The sequence below is a fragment of the Nerophis lumbriciformis genome, linkage group LG03, assembly GCF_033978685.3.
Source record: "Nerophis lumbriciformis linkage group LG03, RoL_Nlum_v2.1, whole genome shotgun sequence".
Lineage (NCBI taxonomy): Eukaryota > Metazoa > Chordata > Actinopteri > Syngnathiformes > Syngnathidae > Nerophis > Nerophis lumbriciformis.
In genome coordinates, this window is record NC_084550.2 from 2,500,986 (window position 1) to 2,521,935 (window position 20,950).

Sequence of the window (20,950 nt, forward strand, 5' to 3'; positions counted from 1 at the left end):
CACATTGTACTAAACATTGTACCGCACATTGTACTAAACATTGTACTAAACATTGTACCGCACGTTGTACCGCACGTTGTACCGCACGTTGTACCGCACGTTGTACCGCACATTGTACCGCACATTGTACCGCACATTGTACCGCACATTGTACCGCACATTGTACCGCACATTGTACTAAACATTGTACTAAACATTGTACTGCACGTTGTACCGCACGTTGTACCGCACGTTGTACCGCACATTGTACCGCACATTGTACTAAACATTGTACCGCACATTGTACTAAACATTGTACTAAACATTGTACTGCACGTTGTACCGCACGTTGTACCGCACATTGTACCGCACATTGTACCGTACATTGTACTAAACATTGTACTAAACATTGTACTAAACATTGTACCGCACATTGTACCGCACATTGTACTAAACATTGTACCGCACATTGTACTAAACATTGTACTAAACATTGTACTGCACGTTGTACCGCACATTGTACCGCACGTTGTACCGCACGTTGTACTAAACATTGTACCGCACATTGTACTAAACATTGTACCGAACGTTGTACCGCACGTTGTACCGCACGTTGTACCGCACGTTGTACCGCACATTGTACCGCACATTGTACCGCACATTGTACTAAACATTGTACCGCACATTGTACTAAACATTGTACCGCACATTGTACTAAACATTGTACCGCACGTTGTACCGCACGTTGTACCGCACGTTGTACCGCACATTGTACTGCACATTGTACTGCACATTGTACCGCACATTGTACTAAACATTGTACCGCACATTGTACCGCACATTGCAGCAAAACCAAAAAGTTGACAAAGCACTTTTTAGTTCTTCATCTGAGACAGAAGGTGTCTCTAGTGACTTGTGTTGGTTTATGCAACCAAGAGCATTTTCTTACTTGGGGTCGTACCTTAGGCATGTAGTTGTGCTACGATCGTTCCTGCATAAATTAAAAATGTCGGACTCGCGATAAGCCCTCTGGGTAAACCTTTACCATATGTGGAGATATCCGCAGACGCCACAATCTCAAACAGCTTGTTTGGAAGACGTATGAAAGAAGGTAAGATTATTTTATAAATATCTCCACCATGCTTTCATGGTTTGAGTTGACATTGTCAGGACTTATGCAGATCCCAAATACACAACAGCAGGTACCATTGGGAAAGAAAAGTTGGGTCCCCTATTAAGATGTGAGTGTTCTGAGTTAGGAGCTTAGTCATAATTCAGAGTTTTGTGCCTTCTTCAAATGTCTGATGGGTGGTGTTAAAGTGCCACGAGAGGTCCTTATTGAGTTTTGTTTGCATATTTCTGTGTTTGTAGCTTCTAGTCTGGCGTCACTGTCAAAGGCCAAATCTCAGACCTTTGATCCTTTTGCTGACTTGGGAAACCTCGGCTCCAAACTATCAAGTAAGTCTAACAGTTTTATTGACGCACTGAATTCAACTGACCAAGCTTGTCTCGTCCAGATTCAACCAACAGTACCATGTCCGGCACAAAAGTACCTTCGTCTTCCTCCTCCTCCTCTTCGTCCTCTGCCGCCAAGCCTCAAGCCCAGTCCTGGCAGGCCGGTAGAGCTGCTTCCAGTCAAAACAAACAATGGCAGTCTGGGTCTGCGCCCAAGGAGGCGTCGGCCCCGCAGCCTTCCGGCGCGCAGACCGCCAAGCCCAACTACAACCTCAACTTCTCCAGCGTCATCGGAGGCCGGGAGGAGCGAGGCGTTCGAACTGCGGGATTTGGTACGCACCTGAAAATAGTCATCATGGATTAGATTTATATAGCGCTTTTGTACACGCTTAAAGTGAGAAGTGAGAGCCATGATGGTGGTAAGCTACATTTGTAGCCACAGCGGCCCTGGGGTAGACTGGCGGAAGCTGGAATTGAACCCGGAACCCTCAAGTTGCTGGCACGGCCGCTCTACTAATCAGAGCCACGCCGTTCATTGCATTCAAAGTTTCTGGTTTTGTTTTATATATATATATATATATATATATATATATATATATATATATATATATATATATATATATATATATAAAATACAATTATATTAAAAGTGAGAAATTAATTAATTTAGATAGATAGAGATAGATCAGATAGGTCTTTTATGTCAGGAGGGAGGGAGGTCAAAAGCGTCCATCATTGAGGTGTCCTCGGGGGTGTTTTTCAGAACAGCCTGGTCCTGTTTTTACAGCGTCAAGGCCATTCGAGGGAGTCAAATCGTAGATTAGGATGTTTGTTTTCCGCGAGCAGACAAAACAATGACTTGTCTTTTCAATTCGTCCATGCTGGGTTATATATTAATTAAACTAAAAAAGAGGTACAATTTAAATAATAAGAACGATATGAGGCAATTACTGAAGGAATGACATGGTGCAAATGCTCCAATGCTGAAGTCGAACTGAAATGCTGACAGAATGTAGTATGAATGTAAGAATAGTTGGAATGTTGAACTTGGGAAAGTGTTAGTTTGAATGTCCAGGATGATTGGAATGGTTTCGAATCAGTTGAAAAATGTAGAAATGGTGGAAGTTTGAAAAATGGCCAATTCATTTCAATGGGAACTTCCTGGAAATTTTGGGAAAAGCGGTATTTTTTGAAAATGATTAGGAGCATTAATGTCCTGAATGAGCTGAATTGGTTGGTGTTGGAATTGTTTAAATCGGGCAAGAAATGTTGAAGTAGTAACACTTTTTATTGAGAAATTGTATTATGGAATTTCCCAAAAAAAACGGTAATTTTTCAATTTCTTAAACAAACTTGTTTTTTTGTCCTGACTAAGAGGAATGTTTTGACAGTGGAACAATTGAAATGGGTTGAAAAATGTGAAAGGAGTCATCGCAGTAAAAAAGGTTGGAAATAAGGTTAGAAAAAAACAGGAATTCCTGGAAATGTGTTGAAGGTGGAAAAATGGTTATTTGAATTTCCAGGATGAATTGAATGTGTTGAAGGTAGAATGGTTTAATTCGGTTAAAACATTTGGGAATTGTGGAAGTTTGAAAATTGGATAATTCATTTTGAATGGAGAAAATGTCCCTAAAAACTGGGAATTCTAGAATATCCGGGGGGGGGGGGGGGGGGGGGGGGGGGTTTGAATTATTTTTTAATTCCTGAAAAGGCTGAATATTTTGAAGTTGGAAGGGTTTGAATCGGATAAAAATGTGGGGGGTTGTGGAACTTTGAAAAATGTCCCATTCATTTCAAAGGGAATTTCGGGAAAAGCGGGAATTTTTTTGAAAATGCTAAAACATTTGAATGTTCTGAATGGTTGGTGTTGGCATTTTTCAAATCGGTCAAGAAATGTTGAAGTAGTAACATTTTTAATTGAGAAATGGTATTACGGAATTTCGGGAAAACCGGGAATTCCTGGAAATGTTTTGAACGTGGAAAAATGATAGTTGAATGTCCAGGATGGGTTGAATGTGGTGAGGGTGAAATGGTTTAAAATCGGTTGAAAAATGTTGAAATGGTGGAAGTTTGAAAAATGGCCAATTCATTTCAATGGGAACTTCCTGGAAATTTTGGGAAAAGCGGTATTTTTTGAAAATGATTAGGAGCATTAATGTCCTGAATGAGCTGAATTGGTTGGTGTTGGAAATGTTTAAATCGGGCAAGAAATGTTGAAGTAGTAACACTTTTTATTGAGAAATTTTATTATGGAATTTCCAAAAAAAAACGGGAATTTTTCAATTTCTTAAACCAACTTGTTTTTTTGTCCTGACTAAGAGGAATGTTTTGACAGTGGAACAATTGAAATGGGTTGAAAAATGTGAAAGGAGTCATCGCAGTAAAAAAGGTTAGAAATAAGGTTAGAAAAAAACAGGAATTCCTGGAAATTTGTTGAAGGTGGAAAAATGGTTATTTGAATTTCCAGGATGAATTGAATGTTTTGAAGGTGGAATAGTTTGATTCGGTTAAAACATTTGGGAATTGTGGAAGTTTGAAAATTGGATAATTCATTTTGAATGGAGAAAATGTCCCTAAAAACTGGGAATTCTAGAATATCCGGGGGGGGGGGGGTTTGAATTATTTTTTAATTCCTGAAAAGGCTGAATATTTTGAAGTTGGAAGGGTTTGAATCGGATAAAAATGTGGGGGGTTGTGGAACTTTGAAAAATGTCCCATTCATTTCAAAGGGAATTTCGGGAAAAGCGGGAATTTTTTTGAAAATGCTAAAACATTTGAATGTTCTGAATGGTTGGTGTTGGCATTTTTCAAATCGGTCAAGAAATGTTGAAGTAGTAACATTTTTAATTGAGAAATGGTATTACGGAATTTCGGGAAAACCGGGAATTCCTGGAAATGTTTTGAACGTGGAAAAATGATAGTTGAATGTCCAGGATGGGTTGAATGTGGTGAGGGTGAAATGGTTTAAAATCGGTTGAAAAATGTTGAAATGGTGGAAGTTTGAAAAATGGCCAATTCATTTCAATGGGAACTTCCTGGAAATTTTGGGAAAAGCGGTATTTTTTGAAAATGATTAGGAGCATTAATGTCCTGAATGAGCTGAATTGGTTGATGTTGGAATTGTTTAAATCAGGCAATAAATGTTGAAGTAGTAACACTTTTTATTGAGAAATTGTATTATGGAATTAAAAAAAAAACGGGAATTTTTCAATTTCTTAAACCAACTTGTTTTTCTGTCCTGACTAAGAGGAATGTTTTGACAGTGGAACAATTGAAATGGGTTGAAAAATGTGAAAGGAGTCATCGCAGTAAAAAAGGTTGGAAATAAGGTTAGAAAAAAAAACAGGAATTCCTGGAAATTTGTTGAAGGTGGAAAAATGGTTATTTGAATTTCCAGGATGAATTGAATGTTTTGAAGGTGGAATAGTTTGATTCGGTTACAAACTTTGGGAATTGTGGAAGTTTGAAAATTGGATAATTCATTTTGAATGGAGAAAATGTCCCTAAAAACTGGGAATTCTAGAAAATCCGGGGGGGGGGTTTGAATTATTTTTTTAATTCCTGAAAAGGCTGAATATTTTGAAGTTGGAAGGGTTTGAATTGGATAAAAATGTGGGGGGTTGTGGAACTTTGAAAAATGTCCCATTCATTTCAAAGGGAATTTCGGGAAAAGCTGGAATTTTTTTGAAAATGCTAAAACATTTGAATGTTCTGAATGGTTGGTGTTGGCATTTTTCAAATCGGTCGAGAAATGTTGAAGTAGTAACATTTTTAATTGAGAAATTATATTACGGAATTTTGGGAAAACCGGGAATTCCTGGAAAATGTTTTGAATGTGTAAAAATGATAGTTGAATGTCCAGGATGGGTTGAATGTGGTGAGGGTGAAATGGTTTAAAATCGGTTGAAAAATGTAGAAATGGTGGAAGTTTGAAAAATGGCCAATTCATTTCAATGGGAACTTCCTGGAAATTTTGGGAAAAGCGGTATTTTTTGAAAATGATTAGGAGCATTAATGTCCTGAATGAGCTGAATTAGTTGATGTTGGAATTGTTTAAATCGGGCAAGAAATGTTGAAGTAGTAACACTTTTTATTGAGAAATTGTATTATGGAATTTCCAAAAAAAAACGGTAATTTTTCAATTTCTTAAACCAACTTGCTTTTTTGTCCTGACTAAGAGGAATGTTTTGACAGTGGAACAATTGAAATGGGTTGAAAATGTGAAAGGAGCCATCGCAGTTAAAAAGGTTGGAAATAAGGTTAGAAAAAAAACAGGAATTCCTGGAAATTTGTTGAAGGTGGAAAAATGGTTATTTGAATTTCCAGGATGAATTGAATGTGTTGAAGGTGGAATGGTTTGATTCGGTTAAAACATTTGGGAATTGTGGAAGTTTGAAAATTGGATAATTGATTTTGAATGGGGAAATATCCCTAAAAACTGGGAATTCTAGGAAATCCTGGTTTTTTTTAAATTATGTTTTAATTTCTGAAAAGGCTGAATATTTTCAAGTTGAAAGTTAGAAGGGTTTGAATCGGATAAAAATATAGTGGGTTGTACAACTTTGAAAAATGTCCCATTCATTTCAAAGGGAATTTCGGGAAAAGCGGGAATTTTTTGGAAAATGCTGAAACATTTGAATGTTCTGAATGGTTGGTGTTGGAATTTTTCAAATCGAGAAATGTTGAAGTAGTAACATTTTTAATTGAGAAATGGCATTACGGAATTTCGGGAAAACCGGGAATTCCTGGAAATGTTTTGAACGTGGGAAAAATGATAGTTTGAATGTCCAGGATGGGTTGAATGTGGTGAGGGTGAAATGGTTTGAATAGGTTGAAAAATTTTGAAATTGTGGAAGTTTGAAAAATTGACAATTCATTTCGAATGGGGAAAATGGAAAAAAAAATAATAGGAAATTGGGGAAATCCGGGAATTTTTTTTTATTTTGAAAAAAGGGTAGTTTGAATTTCCAGAATGGTGGAATAGTTTGATTTGGTTGAAAAATGTGGAAAGTTTGAAAATTGGCCAATTCATTTTAAAATAGGGAAATCGTCCTGGAAATCTGGGATTTTTTTATTTTTTTAAGGGAAAGTCCGCGATTCTTAAATAGGTTGAACAGTTTGAAGTTGGAACGGTTTGAATGGGATGAGAATATTAAATAGATAAATGTTGGTGTAGTAAAGCATGTGTGAATGTTTTAGAGCATTCACTCAATAAATACATTTCATTAGAAAACTGATTTTGCGTTCTAATAAAATCCTCCTGTCCTGACGTGACCCAGGCCCCAAGCCCAAAGTAAAGGAGGAGGACTTCGGAGACTTGCTGTCCACTCAGGGTTTCTCCTCCAAGTTCGACAGAAAAGGGCCGAGGACCATCGCTGAAATGAGGAGGGAGGAGCTCACAAGAGAAATGGATCCTCTCAAATTACAGGTAACATGCATTTTTTCTTATATTGGCTCTTTTCTTCAAATACATTTGTCACGTTCAAACACTGAGGACATCTATTAAACAAGACAAAAGGCAAGGAATCAAACAGAGGCAGAATTCAATTTTGGACTCAATATTGAGGAGAGACATGGCCACTGCACCACGCTCTGACGAAGAAGGTTTTCGTCTCCTCATTTATTCAGATGTTCAATGTTCATGCACCAACACATGTCACAGCAGGAATGGGAAGTATGTAAAACAGTCATTGTTTTCGGTCGCTTTGAAGACCAAGAAGAGGATTTCTCGGGCTTGGGCTCTTCCTGGATCCAGCTAGGGCAGGTGTTGGAGGACAATGGATAACCCCTCCCGTCTCCTGACCACAGCAACTTCCAGAGGGCAGCGGGTCGTAAATAGCGTTAACCTCGGTTACCAAATAGTTGGAAGAGAGTTTGTGAAATACTTCAGAGAGAGTTTGTTAAACACTTCAAAGAGAGTTCCTCTGGAAGTTGAGCAGATCCTGCCATCTATCCGTGTTGAAATCACAGTGGCGTTTCACGAGCCTTCTTCCTCTTGTTAGGCCTCGAAAGACAGCATTCATAATACAACGTTTCTTTTGTGATAACTTACAAACAATTATTCCAACAACATTCATTGACTTTTTACACCACGGGTGTCAAAACGATTTGAATGTTTTTAGTGAGCAACAAGTATGTGCTCCAATCACTACATCACAAAAAAATAAGAGTTGTAGAAATGATTGTAAAGTCAAGACAGTTCTTTACACGTGTACGTAAACTTTTGACGGCGACCGTATAAGGTTGTCATCATATTGGAGATGCGTTCAAGTGCGTCGGTCCTTTCCTAGATCCTGGACTGGATCGAGGGCAAGGAGAGGAACATCCGAGCGCTGCTGTCCACGCTGCACACCGTGCTGTGGGAGGGCGAGACCCGCTGGAAGCCCGTGGGTATGGCCGACCTGGTGACGCCCGAGCAGGTGAAGAAGTTCTACAGGAAGGCCGTGCTGGTGGTCCATCCTGATAAGGTGCGGTATGAGGCTCATCACACGTAGACCTAGGCACGCTTGTGTTTTTGGATAGTGCCCGGAAAAATGAAGTGTATGACTCGGCTGAAGGAGACCCGGCTCCACCCGTCCTGATGTACCCTATTTTCCCCGAATATGGAAGTAGGGTTAGCCGCACCCACGGAAAAACAGTTCTTTCATATATTAGTGAAATTAGACATTTACATAGAAATATGTTGTACATCAGGGGTGCTCATTACGTCGATCGCGATCTACCGGTCGATCTCGGAGGGTGTGTCAGTCGATCACCAGCCAGGCATTAAAAAAATAGTCCTAATTAAAGCTGCAAGCAGCATTGGTCGGGCCCGCATATTTGGCAGGTGCTAGTCCTAAGTGTCCCAATACTATTGTCCAGTTTTAGTCCTAAGTGTCCCAATACTTTTGTCAAGTTGTAGTCCTAAGTGTCCCAATACTTTTGGCCAGTGTAGGTGTCCCAATACTTTTGTCCAGTGGTAGTCCTAAGTGTCCCAATACTTTTGGCCAGTGTAGGTGTCCCAATACTTTTGTCCAGTGGTAGTCCTTAGTGTCCCAATACTTTTGTCCAGTTGTAGACCTAAGTGTCCCAATACTTTTGTCCAGTTGTAGTCCTAAGTGTCTCAATACTTTTGTGAAGTTGTAGTCCTAAGTGTCCCAATACTTTTGGCCAGTGGTAGTCCTAAGTGTCCCAATACTTTTGTCCAGTTGTAGTCCTAAGTGTCCCAATACTTTTGGCCAGTGTAGGTGTCCCAATACTTTTGTCCAGTGGTAGTCCTAAGTGTCCCAATACTTTTGTCCAGTGGTAGTCCTAAGTGTCCCAATACTTTTGTCCAGTTGTAGTCCTAAGTGTCCCAATACTTTTGTGAAGTTGTAGTCCTAAGTGTCCCAATACTTTTGGCCAGTGTAGGTGTCCCAATACTTTTGTCCAGTGGTAGTCCTAAGTGTCCCAATACTTTTGGCCAGTGTAGGTGTCCCAATACTTTTGTCCAGTGGTAGTCCTTAGTGTCCCAATACTTTTGTCCAGTTGTAGACCTAAGTGTCCCAATACTTTTGTCCAGTTGTAGTCCTAAGTGTCTCAATACTTTTGTGAAGTTGTAGTCCTAAGTGTCCCAATACTTTTGTCCAGTGGTAGTCCTAAGTGTCCCAATACTTTTGTCCAGTTGTAGTCCTAAGTGTCCCAATACTTTTGGCCAGTGTAGGTGTCCCAATACTTTTGTCCAGTGGTAGTCCTAAGTGTCCCAATACTTTTGTCCAGTGGTAGTCCTAAGTGTCCCAATACTTTTGTCCAGTTGTAGTCCTAAGTGTCCCAATACTTTTGTGAAGTTGTAGTCCTAAGTGTCCCAATACTTTTGGCCAGTGTAGGTGTCCCAATACTTTTGTCCAGTGGTAGTCCTAAGTGTCCCAATACTTTTGTCCAGTTGTAGTCCTAAGTGTCCCAATACTTTTGTCAAGTTGTAGTCCTAAGTGTCCCAATACTTTTGTCCAGTGTATGTGTCCCAATACCTTTGTCCAGTGGTAGTCCTAAGTGTCCCAATACTTTTGTCAAGTTGTAGTCCTAAGTGTCCCAATACTTTTGTCAAGTTGTAGTCCTAAGTGTCCCAATACTTTTGGCCAGTGTAGGTGTCCCAATACTTTTGTCCAGTGGTAGTCCTTAGTGTCCCAATACTTTTGTCCAGTTGTAGTCCTAAGTGTCCCAATACTTTTGGCCAGTGTAGGTGTCCCAATACTTTTGTCCAGTGGTAGTCCTAAGTGTCCCAATACTTTTGTCCAGTTGTAGTCCTAAGTGTCCCAATACTTTTGTCAAGTTGTAGTCCTAAGTGTCCCAATACTTTTGGCCAGTGTAGGTGTCCCAATACTTTTGTCCAGTGGTAGTCCTTAGTGTCCCAATACTTTTGTCCAGTTGTAGTCCTAAGTGTCCCAATACTTTTGTCAAGTTGTAGTCCTAAGTGTCCCAATACTTTTGTCAAGTTGTAGTCCTAAGTGTTCCAATACTTTTGGCCAGTGTAGGTGTCCCAATACTTTTGTCCAGTGGTAGTCCTAATTGTCCCAATACTTTTGTCCAGTTGTAGTCCTAAGTATCCCAATACTTTTGTCCAGTGTATGTGTCCCAATACTTTTGTCCAGTGGTAGTCCTAAGTGTCCCAATACTTTTGTCAAGTTGTAGTCCTAAGTGTCCCAATACTTTTGTCAAGTTGTAGTCCTAAGTGTCCCAATACTTTTGGCCAGTGTAGGTGTCCCAATACTTTTGTCCAGTGGTAGTCCTTAGTGTCCCAATACTTTTGTCCAGTTGTAGACCTAAGTGTCCCAATACTTTTGGCCAGTGTAAGTGTCCCAATACTTTTGTCCAGTGGTAGTCCTAAGTGTCCCAATACTTTTGTCCAGTTGTAGTCCTAAGTGTCCCAATACTTTTGTCCAGTGTAAGTGTCCCAATACTTTTGTCTACGTTTAGTCCGAAGTGTCCCAATACTTTTGTTCAGTGGTATTCCTAAGTGTCCCAATACTTTTGTGCAGTGTAAGTGTCCCAATACTTTTGTCCAATTTTCGTCATAAGTGTCCCAATACTTTTGTCCAGTGGTAGTCCTTAGTGTCCCAATACTTTTGTCCAGTTGTAGACCTAAGTGTCCCAATACTTTTGTCCAGTTGTAGTCCTAAGTGTCCCAATACTTTTGTGAAGTTGTAGTCCTAAGTGTCCCAATACTTTTGGCCAGTGTAGGTGTCCCAATACTTTTGTCCAGTGGTAGTCCTAAGTGTCCCAATACTTTTGTCCAGTTGTAGTCCTAAGTGTCCCAATACTTTTGGCCAGTGTAGGTGTCCCAATACTTTTGTCCAGTGGTAGTCCTAAGTGTCCCAATACTTTTGTCCAGTGGTAGTCCTAAGTGTCCCAATACTTTTGTCCAGTTGTAGTCCTAAGTGTCCCAATACTTTTGTGAAGTTGTAGTCCTAAGTGTCCCAATACTTTTGGCCAGTGTAGGTGTCCCAATACTTTTGTCCAGTGGTAGTCCTAAGTGTCCCAATACTTTTGTCCAGTTGTAGTCCTAAGTGTCCCAATACTTTTGTCAAGTTGTAGTCCTAAGTGTCCCAATACTTTTGTCCAGTGTATGTGTCCCAATACCTTTGTCCAGTGGTAGTCCTAAGTGTCCCAATACTTTTGTCAAGTTGTAGTCCTAAGTGTCCCAATACTTTTGTCAAGTTGTAGTCCTAAGTGTCCCAATACTTTTGGCCAGTGTAGGTGTCCCAATACTTTTGTCCAGTGGTAGTCCTTAGTGTCCCAATACTTTTGTCCAGTTGTAGTCCTAAGTGTCCCAATACTTTTGGCCAGTGTAGGTGTCCCAATACTTTTGTCCAGTGGTAGTCCTAAGTGTCCCAATACTTTTGTCCAGTTGTAGTCCTAAGTGTCCCAATACTTTTGTCAAGTTGTAGTCCTAAGTGTCCCAATACTTTTGGCCAGTGTAGGTGTCCCAATACTTTTGTCCAGTGGTAGTCCTTAGTGTCCCAATACTTTTGTCCAGTTGTAGTCCTAAGTGTCCCAATACTTTTGTCAAGTTGTAGTCCTAAGTGTCCCAATACTTTTGTCAAGTTGTAGTCCTAAGTGTTCCAATACTTTTGGCCAGTGTAGGTGTCCCAATACTTTTGTCCAGTGGTAGTCCTAATTGTCCCAATACTTTTGTCCAGTTGTAGTCCTAAGTATCCCAATACTTTTGTCCAGTGTATGTGTCCCAATACTTTTGTCCAGTGGTAGTCCTAAGTGTGCCAATACTTTTGTCAAGTTGTAGTCCTAAGTGTCCCAATACTTTTGTCAAGTTGTAGTCCTAAGTGTCCCAATACTTTTGGCCAGTGTAGGTGTCCCAATACTTTTGTCCAGTGGTAGTCCTTAGTGTCCCAATACTTTTGTCCAGTTGTAGACCTAAGTGTCCCAATACTTTTGGCCAGTGTAAGTGTCCCAATACTTTTGTCCAGTGGTAGTCCTAAGTGTCCCAATACTTTTGTCCAGTTGTAGTCCTAAGTGTCCCAATACTTTTGTCCAGTGTAAGTGTCCCAATACTTTTGTCTACGTTTAGTCCGAAGTGTCCCAATACTTTTGTGCAGTGTAAGTGTCCCAATACTTTTGTCCAATTTTCGTCATAAGTGTCCCAATACTTTTGTCCAGTGGTAGTCATAAGTGTCCCAATACTTTTGTTCAGTGGTATTCCTAAGTGTCCCAATACTTTTGTTCAGTGGTATTCCTAAGTGTCCCAATACTTTTGTCAAGTTGTAGTCCTAAGTGTCCCAATACTTTTGTCAAGTTGTAGTCCTAAGTGTCCCAATACTTTTGGCCAGTGTAGGTGTCCCAATACTTTTGTCCAGTGGTAGTCCTTAGTGTCCCAATACTTTTGTCAAGTTGTAGTCCTAAGTGTCCCAATACTTTTGTCAAGTTGTAGTCCTAAGTGTCCCAATACTTTTGTCAAGTTGTAGTCCTAAGTGTTCCAATACTTTTGGCCAGTGTAGGTGTCCCAATACTTTTGTCCAGTGGTAGTCGTAAGTGTCCCAATACTTTTGTCCAGTTGTAGTCCTAAGTGTCCCAATACTTTTGTCCAGTTGTAGTCCTAAGTGTCCCAATACTTTTGTCCAGTGTATGTGTCCCAATATTTTTGTCCAGTGGTAGTCCTAAGTGTCCCAATACTTTTGTCAAGTTGTAGTCCTAAGTGTCCCAATACTTTTGTCAAGTTGTAGTCCTAAGTGTCCCAATACTTTTGTCAAGTTGTAGTCCTAAGTGTCCCAATACTTTTGGCCAGTGTAGGTGTCCCAATACTTTTGTCCAGTGGTAGTCCTTAGTGTCCCAATACTTTTGTCCAGTTGTAGTCCTAAGTGTCCCAATACTTTTGTCAAGTTGTAGTCCTAAGTGTTCCAATACTTTTGGCCAGTGTAGGTGTCCCAATACTTTTGTCCAGTGGTAGTCCTAAGTGTCCCAATACTTTTGTCCAGTTGTAGTCCTAAGTGTCCCAATACTTTTGTCAAGTTGTAGTCCTAAGTGTCCCAATACTTTTGGCCAGTGTAGGTGTCCCAATACTTTTGTCCAGTGGTAGTCCTTAGTGTCCCAATACTTTTGTCCAGTTGTAGTCCTAAGTGTCCCAATACTTTTGTCAAGTTGTAATCCTAAGTGTCCCAATACTTTTGTCAAGTTGTAGTCCTAAGTGTTCCAATACTTTTGGCCAGTGTAGGTGTCCCAATACTTTTGTCCAGTGGTAGTCCTAAGTGTCCCAATACTTTTGTCAAGTTGTAGTCCTAAGTGTCCCAATACTTTTGGCCAGTGTAGGTGTCCCAATACTTTTGTCCATTGGTAGTCCTTGGTGTCCCAATACTTTTGTCCAGTTGTAGACCTAAGTGTCCCAATACTTTTGTCCAATTTTCGTCATAAGTGTCCCAATACTTTTGTCCAGTGGTAGTCATAAGTGTCCCAATACTTTTGTCAAGTTGTAGTCCCAAGTGTCCCAATACTTTTGTCTAGTGTATGTGTCCCAATACTTTTGTCCAGTGGTAGTCCTAAGTGTCCCAATACTTTTGTCAAGTTGTAGTCCTAAGTGTCCCAATACTTTTGTCAAGTTGTAGTCCTAAGTGTCCCAATACTTTTGGCCAGTGTAGGTGTCCCAATACTTTTGTCCAGTGGTAGTCCTTAGTGTCCCAATACTTTTGTCCAGTTGTAGACCTAAGTGTCCCAATACTTTTGGCCAGTGTAGGTGTCCCAATACTTTTGTCCAGTTGTAGTCCTAAGTGTCCCAATACTTTTGTCAAGTTGTAATCCTAAGTGTCCCAATACTTTTGTCAAGTTGTAGTCCTAAGTGTTCCAATACTTTTGGCCAGTGTAGGTGTCCCAATACTTTTGTCCAGTGGTAGTCCTAAGTGTCCCAATACTTTTGTCAAGTTGTAGTCCTAAGTGTCCCAATACTTTTGGCCAGTGTAGGTGTCCCAATACTTTTGTCCAGTGGTAGTCCTTGGTGTCCCAATACTTTTGTCCAGTTGTAGTCCTAAGTGTCCCAATACTTTTGTCCAATTTTCGTCATAAGTGTCCCAATACTTTTGTCCAGTTGTAGACCTAAGTGTCCCAATACTTTTGTCCAATTTTCGTCATAAGTGTCCCAATGCTTTTGTCCAGTGGTAGTCATAAGTGTCCCAATACTTTTGTCAAATTGTAGTCCCAAGTGTCCCAATACTTTTGTCCAGTGTATGTGTCCCAATACTTTTGTCCAGTGGTAGTCCTAAGTGTCCCAATACTTTTGTCCAGAGGTAGTCCTAAGTGTCCCAATACTTTTGTCAAGTTGTAGTCCTAAGTGTCCCAATACTTTTGTCAAGTTGTAGTCCTAAGTGTCCCAATACTTTTGGCCAGTGTAGGTGTCCCAATACTTGTGTCCATTGGTAGTCCTTGGTGTCCCAATACTTTTGTCCAGTTGTAGACCTAAGTGTCCCAATACTTTTGTCCAATTTTCGTCATAAGTGTCCCAATACTTTTGTCCAGTGGTAGTCATAAGTGTCCCAATACTTTTGTCAAGTTGTAGTCCCAAGTGTCCCAATACTTTTGTCCAGTGTATGTGTCCCAATACTTTTGTCCAGTGGTAGTCATAAGTGTCCCAATTCTTTTGTCAAGTTGTAATCCTAAGTGTCCCAATACTTTTGGCCAGTGTAGGTGTCCCAATACTTTTGTCCAGTGGTAGTCCTTAGTGTCCCAATACTTTTGTCAAGTTGTAGTCCTAAGTGTCCCAATACTTTTGTCAAGTTGTAGTCCTAAGTGTCCCAATACTTTTGTCAAGTTGTAGTCCTAAGTGTCCCAATACTTTTGTCAAGTTGTAGTCCTAAGTGTTCCAATACTTTTGGCCAGTGTAGGTGTCCCAATACTTTTGTCCAGTGGTAGTCCTAAGTGTCCCAATACTTTTGTGAAGTTGTAGTCCTAAGTATCCCAATACTTTTGTCCAGTGTATGTGTCCCAATACTTTTGTCCAGTGGTAGTCCTTAGTGTCCCAATACTTTTGTCCAGTTGTAGTCCTAAGTGTCCCAATACTTTTGTCAAGTTGTAGACCTAAGTGTTCCAATACTTTTGGCCAGTGTAGGTGTCCCAATACTTTTGTCCAGTGGTAGTCCTAAGTGTCCCAATACTTTTGTGAAGTTGTAGTCCTAAGTATCCCAATACTTTTGTCCAGTGTATGTGTCCCAATACTTTTGTCCAGTGGTAGTCCTTAGTGTCCCAATACTTTTGTCCAGTTGTAGTCCTAAGTGTCCCAATACTTTTGTCAAGTTGTAGTCCTAAGTGTTCCAATACTTTTGGCCAGTGTAGGTGTCCCAATACTTTTGTCCAGTGGTAGTCCTAAGTGTCCCAATACTTTTGTCCAGTTGTAGTCCTAAGTGTCCCAATACTTTTGTCAAGTTGTAGTCCTAAGTGTCCCAATACTTTTGGCCAGTGTAGGTGTCCCAATACTTTTGTCCAGTGGTAGTCCTAAGTGTCCCAATACTTTTGTCCAGTTGTAGTCCTAAGTGTCCCAATACTTTTGTCAAGTTGTAGTCCTAAGTGTCCCAATACTTTTGGCCAGTGTAGGTGTCCCAATACTTTTGTCCAGTTGTAGTCCTAAGTGTCCCAATACTTTTGTCAAGTTGTAATCCTAAGTGTCCCAATACTTTTGTCAAGTTGTAGTCCTAAGTGTTCCAATACTTTTGGCCAGTGTAGGTGTCCCAATACTTTTGTCCAGTGGTAGTCCTAAGTGTCCCAATACTTTTGTCAAGTTGTAGTCCTAAGTGTCCCAATACTTTTGGCCAGTGTAGGTGTCCCAATACTTTTGTCCATTGGTAGTCCTTGGTGTCCCAATACTTTTGTCCAGTTGTAGACCTAAGTGTCCCAATACTTTTGTCCAATTTTCGTCATAAGTGTCCCAATACTTTTGTCCAGTGGTAGTCATAAGTGTCCCAATACTTTTGTCAAGTTGTAGTCCCAAGTGTCCCAATACTTTTGTCTAGTGTATGTGTCCCAATACTTTTGTCCAGTGGTAGTCCTAAGTGTCCCAATACTTTTGTCAAGTTGTAGTCCTAAGTGTCCCAATACTTTTGTCAAGTTGTAGTCCTAAGTGTCCCAATACTTTTGGCCAGTGTAGGTGTCCCAATACTTTTGTCCAGTGGTAGTCCTTAGTGTCCCAATACTTTTGTCCAGTTGTAGACCTAAGTGTCCCAATACTTTTGGCCAGTGTAGGTGTCCCAATACTTTTGTCCAGTGGTAGTCCTTAGTGTCCCAATACTTTTGTCCAGTTGTAGTCCTAAGTGTCCCAATACTTTTGTCAAGTTGTAATCCTAAGTGTCCCAATACTTTTGTCAAGTTGTAGTCCTAAGTGTTCCAATACTTTTGGCCAGTGTAGGTGTCCCAATACTTTTGTCCAGTGGTAGTCCTAAGTGTCCCAATACTTTTGTCAAGTTGTAGTCCTAAGTGTCCCAATACTTTTGGCCAGTGTAGGTGTCCCAATACTTTTGTCCAGTGGTAGTCCTTGGTGTCCCAATACTTTTGTCCAGTTGTAGTCCTAAGTGTCCCAATACTTTTGTCCAATTTTCGTCATAAGTGTCCCAATACTTTTGTCCAGTTGTAGACCTAAGTGTCCCAATACTTTTGTCCAATTTTCGTCATAAGTGTCCCAATACTTTTGTCCAGTTGTAGACCTAAGTGTCCCAATACTTTTGTCCAATTTTCGTCATAAGTGTCCCAATACTTTTGTCCAGTTGTAGACCTAAGTGTCCCAATACTTTTGTCCAATTTTCGTCATAAGTGTCCCAATGCTTTTGTCCAGTGGTAGTCATAAGTGTCCCAATACTTTTGTCAAATTGTAGTCCCAAGTGTCCCAATACTTTTGTCCAGTGTATGTGTCCCAATACTTTTGTCCAGTGGTAGTCCTAAGTGTCCCAATACTTTTGTCCAGTGGTAGTCCTAAGTGTCCCAATACTTTTGTCAAGTTGTAGTCCTAAGTGTCCCAATACTTTTGTCAAGTTGTAGTCCTAAGTGTCCCAATACTTTTGGCCAGTGTAGGTGTCCCAATACTTGTGTCCATTGGTAGTCCTTGGTGTCCCAATACTTTTGTCCAGTTGTAGACCTAAGTGTCCCAATACTTTTGTCCAATTTTCGTCATAAGTGTCCCAATACTTTTGTCCAGTGGTAGTCATAAGTGTCCCAATACTTTTGTCAAGTTGTAGTCCCAAGTGTCCCAATACTTTTGTCCAGTGTATGTGTCCCAATACTTTTGTCCAGTGGTAGTCATAAGTGTCCCAATTCTTTTGTCAAGTTGTAATCCTAAGTGTCCCAATACTTTTGGCCAGTGTAGGTGTCCCAATACTTTTGTCCAGTGGTAGTCCTTAGTGTCCCAATACTTTTGTCAAGTTGTAGTCCTAAGTGTCCCAATACTTTTGTCAAGTTGTAGTCCTAAGTGTCCCAATACTTTTGTCAAGTTGTAGTCCTAAGTGTCCCAATACTTTTGTCAAGTTGTAGTCCTAAGTGTTCCAATACTTTTGGCCAGTGTAGGTGTCCCAATACTTTTGTCCAGTGGTAGTCCTAAGTGTCCCAATACTTTTGTGAAGTTGTAGTCCTAAGTATCCCAATACTTTTGTCCAGTGTATGTGTCCCAATACTTTTGTCCAGTGGTAGTCCTTAGTGTCCCAATACTTTTGTCCAGTTGTAGTCCTAAGTGTCCCAATACTTTTGTCAAGTTGTAGTCCTAAGTGTTCCAATACTTTTGGCCAGTGTAGGTGTCCCAATACTTTTGTCCAGTGGTAGTCCTAAGTGTCCCAATACTTTTGTCCAGTGGTAGTCCTAAGTGTCCCAATACTTTTGTCCAGTGGTAGTCATAAGTGTCCCAATACTTTTGTCAAGTTGTAGTCCTAAGTGTCCCAATACTTTTGTCAAGTTGTAGTCCTAAGTGTCCCAATACTTTTGGCCAGTGTAGGTGTCCCAATACTTTTGTCCAGTGGTAGTCCTAAGTGTCCCAATACTTTTGTCAAGTTGTAGTCCTAAGTGTCCCAATACTTTTGGCCAGTGTAGGTGTCCCAATACTTTTGTCCAGTGGTAGTCCTAAGTGTCCCAATACTTTTGTCAAGTTGTAGTCCTAAGTGTCCCAATACTTTTGTCAAGTTGTAGTCCTAAGTGTCCCAATACTTTTGTCAAGTTGTAGTCCTAAGTGTCCCAATACTTTTGGCCAGTGTAGGTGTCCCAATACTTTTGTCCAGTGGTAGTCCTTAGTGTCCCAATACTTTTGTCCAGTTGTAGTCCTAAGTGTCCCAATACTTTTGTCAAGTTGTAGTCCTAAGTGTCCCAATACTTTTGTCAAGTTGTAGTCCTAAGTGTTCCAATACTTTTGGCCAGTGTAGGTGTCCCAATACTTTTGTCCAGTGGTAGTCCTAAGTGTCCCAATACTTTTGTCCAGTTGTAGTCCTAAGTGTCCCAATACTTTTGTCAAGTTGTAGTCCTAAGTGTCCCAATACTTTTGTCAAGTTGTAGTCCTAAGTGTCCCAATACTTTTGTGCAGTGTAAGTGTCCCAATACTTTTGTCCAATTTTCGTCATAAGTGTCCCAATACTTTTGTCCAGTGGTAGTCATAAGTGTCCCAATACTTTTGTCAAGTTGTAGTCCCAAGTGTCCCAATACTTTTGTCCAGTTTTCGTGCTATTTGTCCCAATACTTTTGTCCGGTGGTAGTCATAAGTGTCCCAATACTTTTGTCTACTTTTAGTCATAAGTGTCCCAAGACTTTTGTCTAGTGTACGTACTTTGTCTGCATTGTGTGGGCACGTTGGTGCTCCCTGCTTTTAAGCAGCCATCTTAAAAAAAACAGCAGCGCAGCGGGTCTTTGAAGGGTCATAAAATCAAAACCGGAGCAGTTAGAACGCGCTTCTGTAGTTTTAATCACAAGGGTGCAATCACTCTCCTGTGTTAGTTTGAAGGCAAAACGACTAAACGCGCTCAGAGGAGATAGATTTTGAAGGAAGGTGACCGGTTTTTACAAAAAAATTGTTTTGAAGGGGGAATAGCAAACTTCCTGTTGATTTTTGAAATGTAGGTCTAAGTGAGACCTACATAGAGGTTTTTGTTTCATGTCTCTCCGACCTTCCCAGTGGGAGTTACAGGCAGTTTTGTCATTTTTTTCTTCCGAGGAGCAGTTTTTTTTTTGCGTTTTATTAAAAAATTGCAGTAGAGCGCAATTTTGAGATTTGGGGTTAGGTTTTTTTTTTTAAATCGCAATGTTTGCCAGTCCTGATGTGTGTGTTCAGTTTGGTGAGTTTTGAAGCATGTTAAGGGGGTCAAAATACAGCTCAAAGAGGCAAAAGTTACTGTTTTTAGTACTTTTTTTGTCTTGAAGGGGGAATTGCCAACTTCCTGTAGATTTTTGCCCGAGGAAATTAATTCATAAAAAGTAGGTCTAAGTGAGACCTACATAGAGGTTTTTGTTTCATGTCTCTCCGACCTTCCCAGTGGGAGTTACAGGCAGTTTTGTCATTTTTTTCTTCCGAGGAGCAGGTTTTTTTTTGCGTTTTATTAAAAAATTGCAGTAGAGCGCAATTTTGAGATTTGGGGTTAGGTTTTTTTTTTTGGATCGCAATGTTTGCCAGTCTTGATATGTGCGTTCAGTTTGGTGAGTTTTGAAGCATGTTAAGGGGGTCAAATTACAGCTCAAAGAGGCAAAAGTTACTGTTTTTAGTACTTTTTTGTCTTGAAGGGGGAATTGCCAACTTCCTGTAGATTTTTGCATGAGGAAATTAATTAATAAAAAGTAGGTCTAAGTGAGACCTACATAGAGGTTTTTGTTTCATGTCTCTATGACATTGCTACTGGGAGTTAGAGGCAGTTTTCTTCCTAGGGGGCGCTAGAGCGCAATTTTGATTTTTGAGGTTCGTTTTTTTTTAATTAAAAGGCAATTTTTGGAAGTCCTGATGTGTGTGTTAAATTTGGTGAGTTTTGAAGCATGTTAAGGGGGTCAAAATACAGCTCAAAGAGGCAAAAGTTACTGTTTTTAGTACTTTTTTGTCTTGAAGGGGGAATTGCCAACTTCCTGTAGATTTTTGCCCGAGGAAATTAATTAATAAAAAGTAGGTCTAAGTGAGACCTACATAGAGGTTTTTGTTTCATGTCTCTCCGACCTTCCCAGTGGGAGTTACAGGCAGTTTTGTCATTTTTTTCTTCCGAGGAGCAGGGTTTTTTTGCGTTTTATTAAAAAATTGCAGTAGAGCGCAATTTTGAGATTTGGGGTTAGGTTTTTTTTTTAGATCGCAATGTTAGCCAGTCCTGATGTGTGTGTTCAGTTTGGTGAGTTTTGAAGCATGTTAAAAGGGTCAAAATACAGCTCAAAGAGGCAAAAGTTACTGTTTTTAGTACTTTTTTGTCTTGAAGGGGGAATTGCCAACTTCCTGTATATTTTTGCCCGAGGAAATTAATTAATAAAAAGTAGGTCTAAGTCAGACCTACATAGAGGTTTTTGTTTCATGTCTTTCCGACCTTCCCAGTGGGAGTTACAGGCAGTTTTGTCATTTTTTTCTTCCGAGGAGCAGTTTGTTTTGCGTTTTATTAAAAAATTGCAGTAGAGCGCAATTTTGAGATTTGGGGTTAGGTTGTTTTTTTTAGATCGCAATGTTTGCCAGTCCTGATGTGTGTGTTCAGTTTGGTGAGTTTTGAAGCATGTTAAGGGGGTCAAAATACAGCTCAAAGAGGCAAAAGTTACTGTTTTTAGTACTTTTTTTGTCTTGAAGGGGGAATTGCCAACTTCCTGTAGATTTTTGCCCGAGGAAATTAATTCATAAAAAGTAGGTCTAAGTGAGACCTACATAGAGGTTTTTGTTTCATGTCTCTCCGACCTTCCCAGTGGGAGTTACAGGCAGTTTTGTCATTTTTTTCTTCCGAGGAGCAGGTTTTTTTTTGCGTTTTATTAAAAAATTGCAGTAGAGCGCAATTTTGAGATTTGGGGTTAGGTTTTTTTTTTTGGATCGCAATGTTTGCCAGTCTTGATATGTGCGTTCAGTTTGGTGAGTTTTGAAGCATGTTAAGGGGGTCAA

General features: G+C 40.1%; 1 protein-coding gene across 1 annotated transcript in view; it reads left to right on the forward strand.

Moving 5' to 3' along the window:
• The window catches only part of gak (cyclin G associated kinase), a 167,129-nt gene that overhangs the window by 128,761 nt on the left and 17,418 nt on the right, over positions 1-20,950 (forward strand). Inside the window, exons 25-28 of the mRNA XM_061931789.1 lie at positions 1,351-1,437; positions 1,497-1,766; positions 6,714-6,862; positions 7,725-7,901. Coding sequence (XP_061787773.1) covers positions 1,351-1,437; positions 1,497-1,766; positions 6,714-6,862; positions 7,725-7,901 — 683 coding nt within the window. The remainder of the gene's footprint in view (positions 1-1,350; positions 1,438-1,496; positions 1,767-6,713; positions 6,863-7,724; positions 7,902-20,950) is intronic.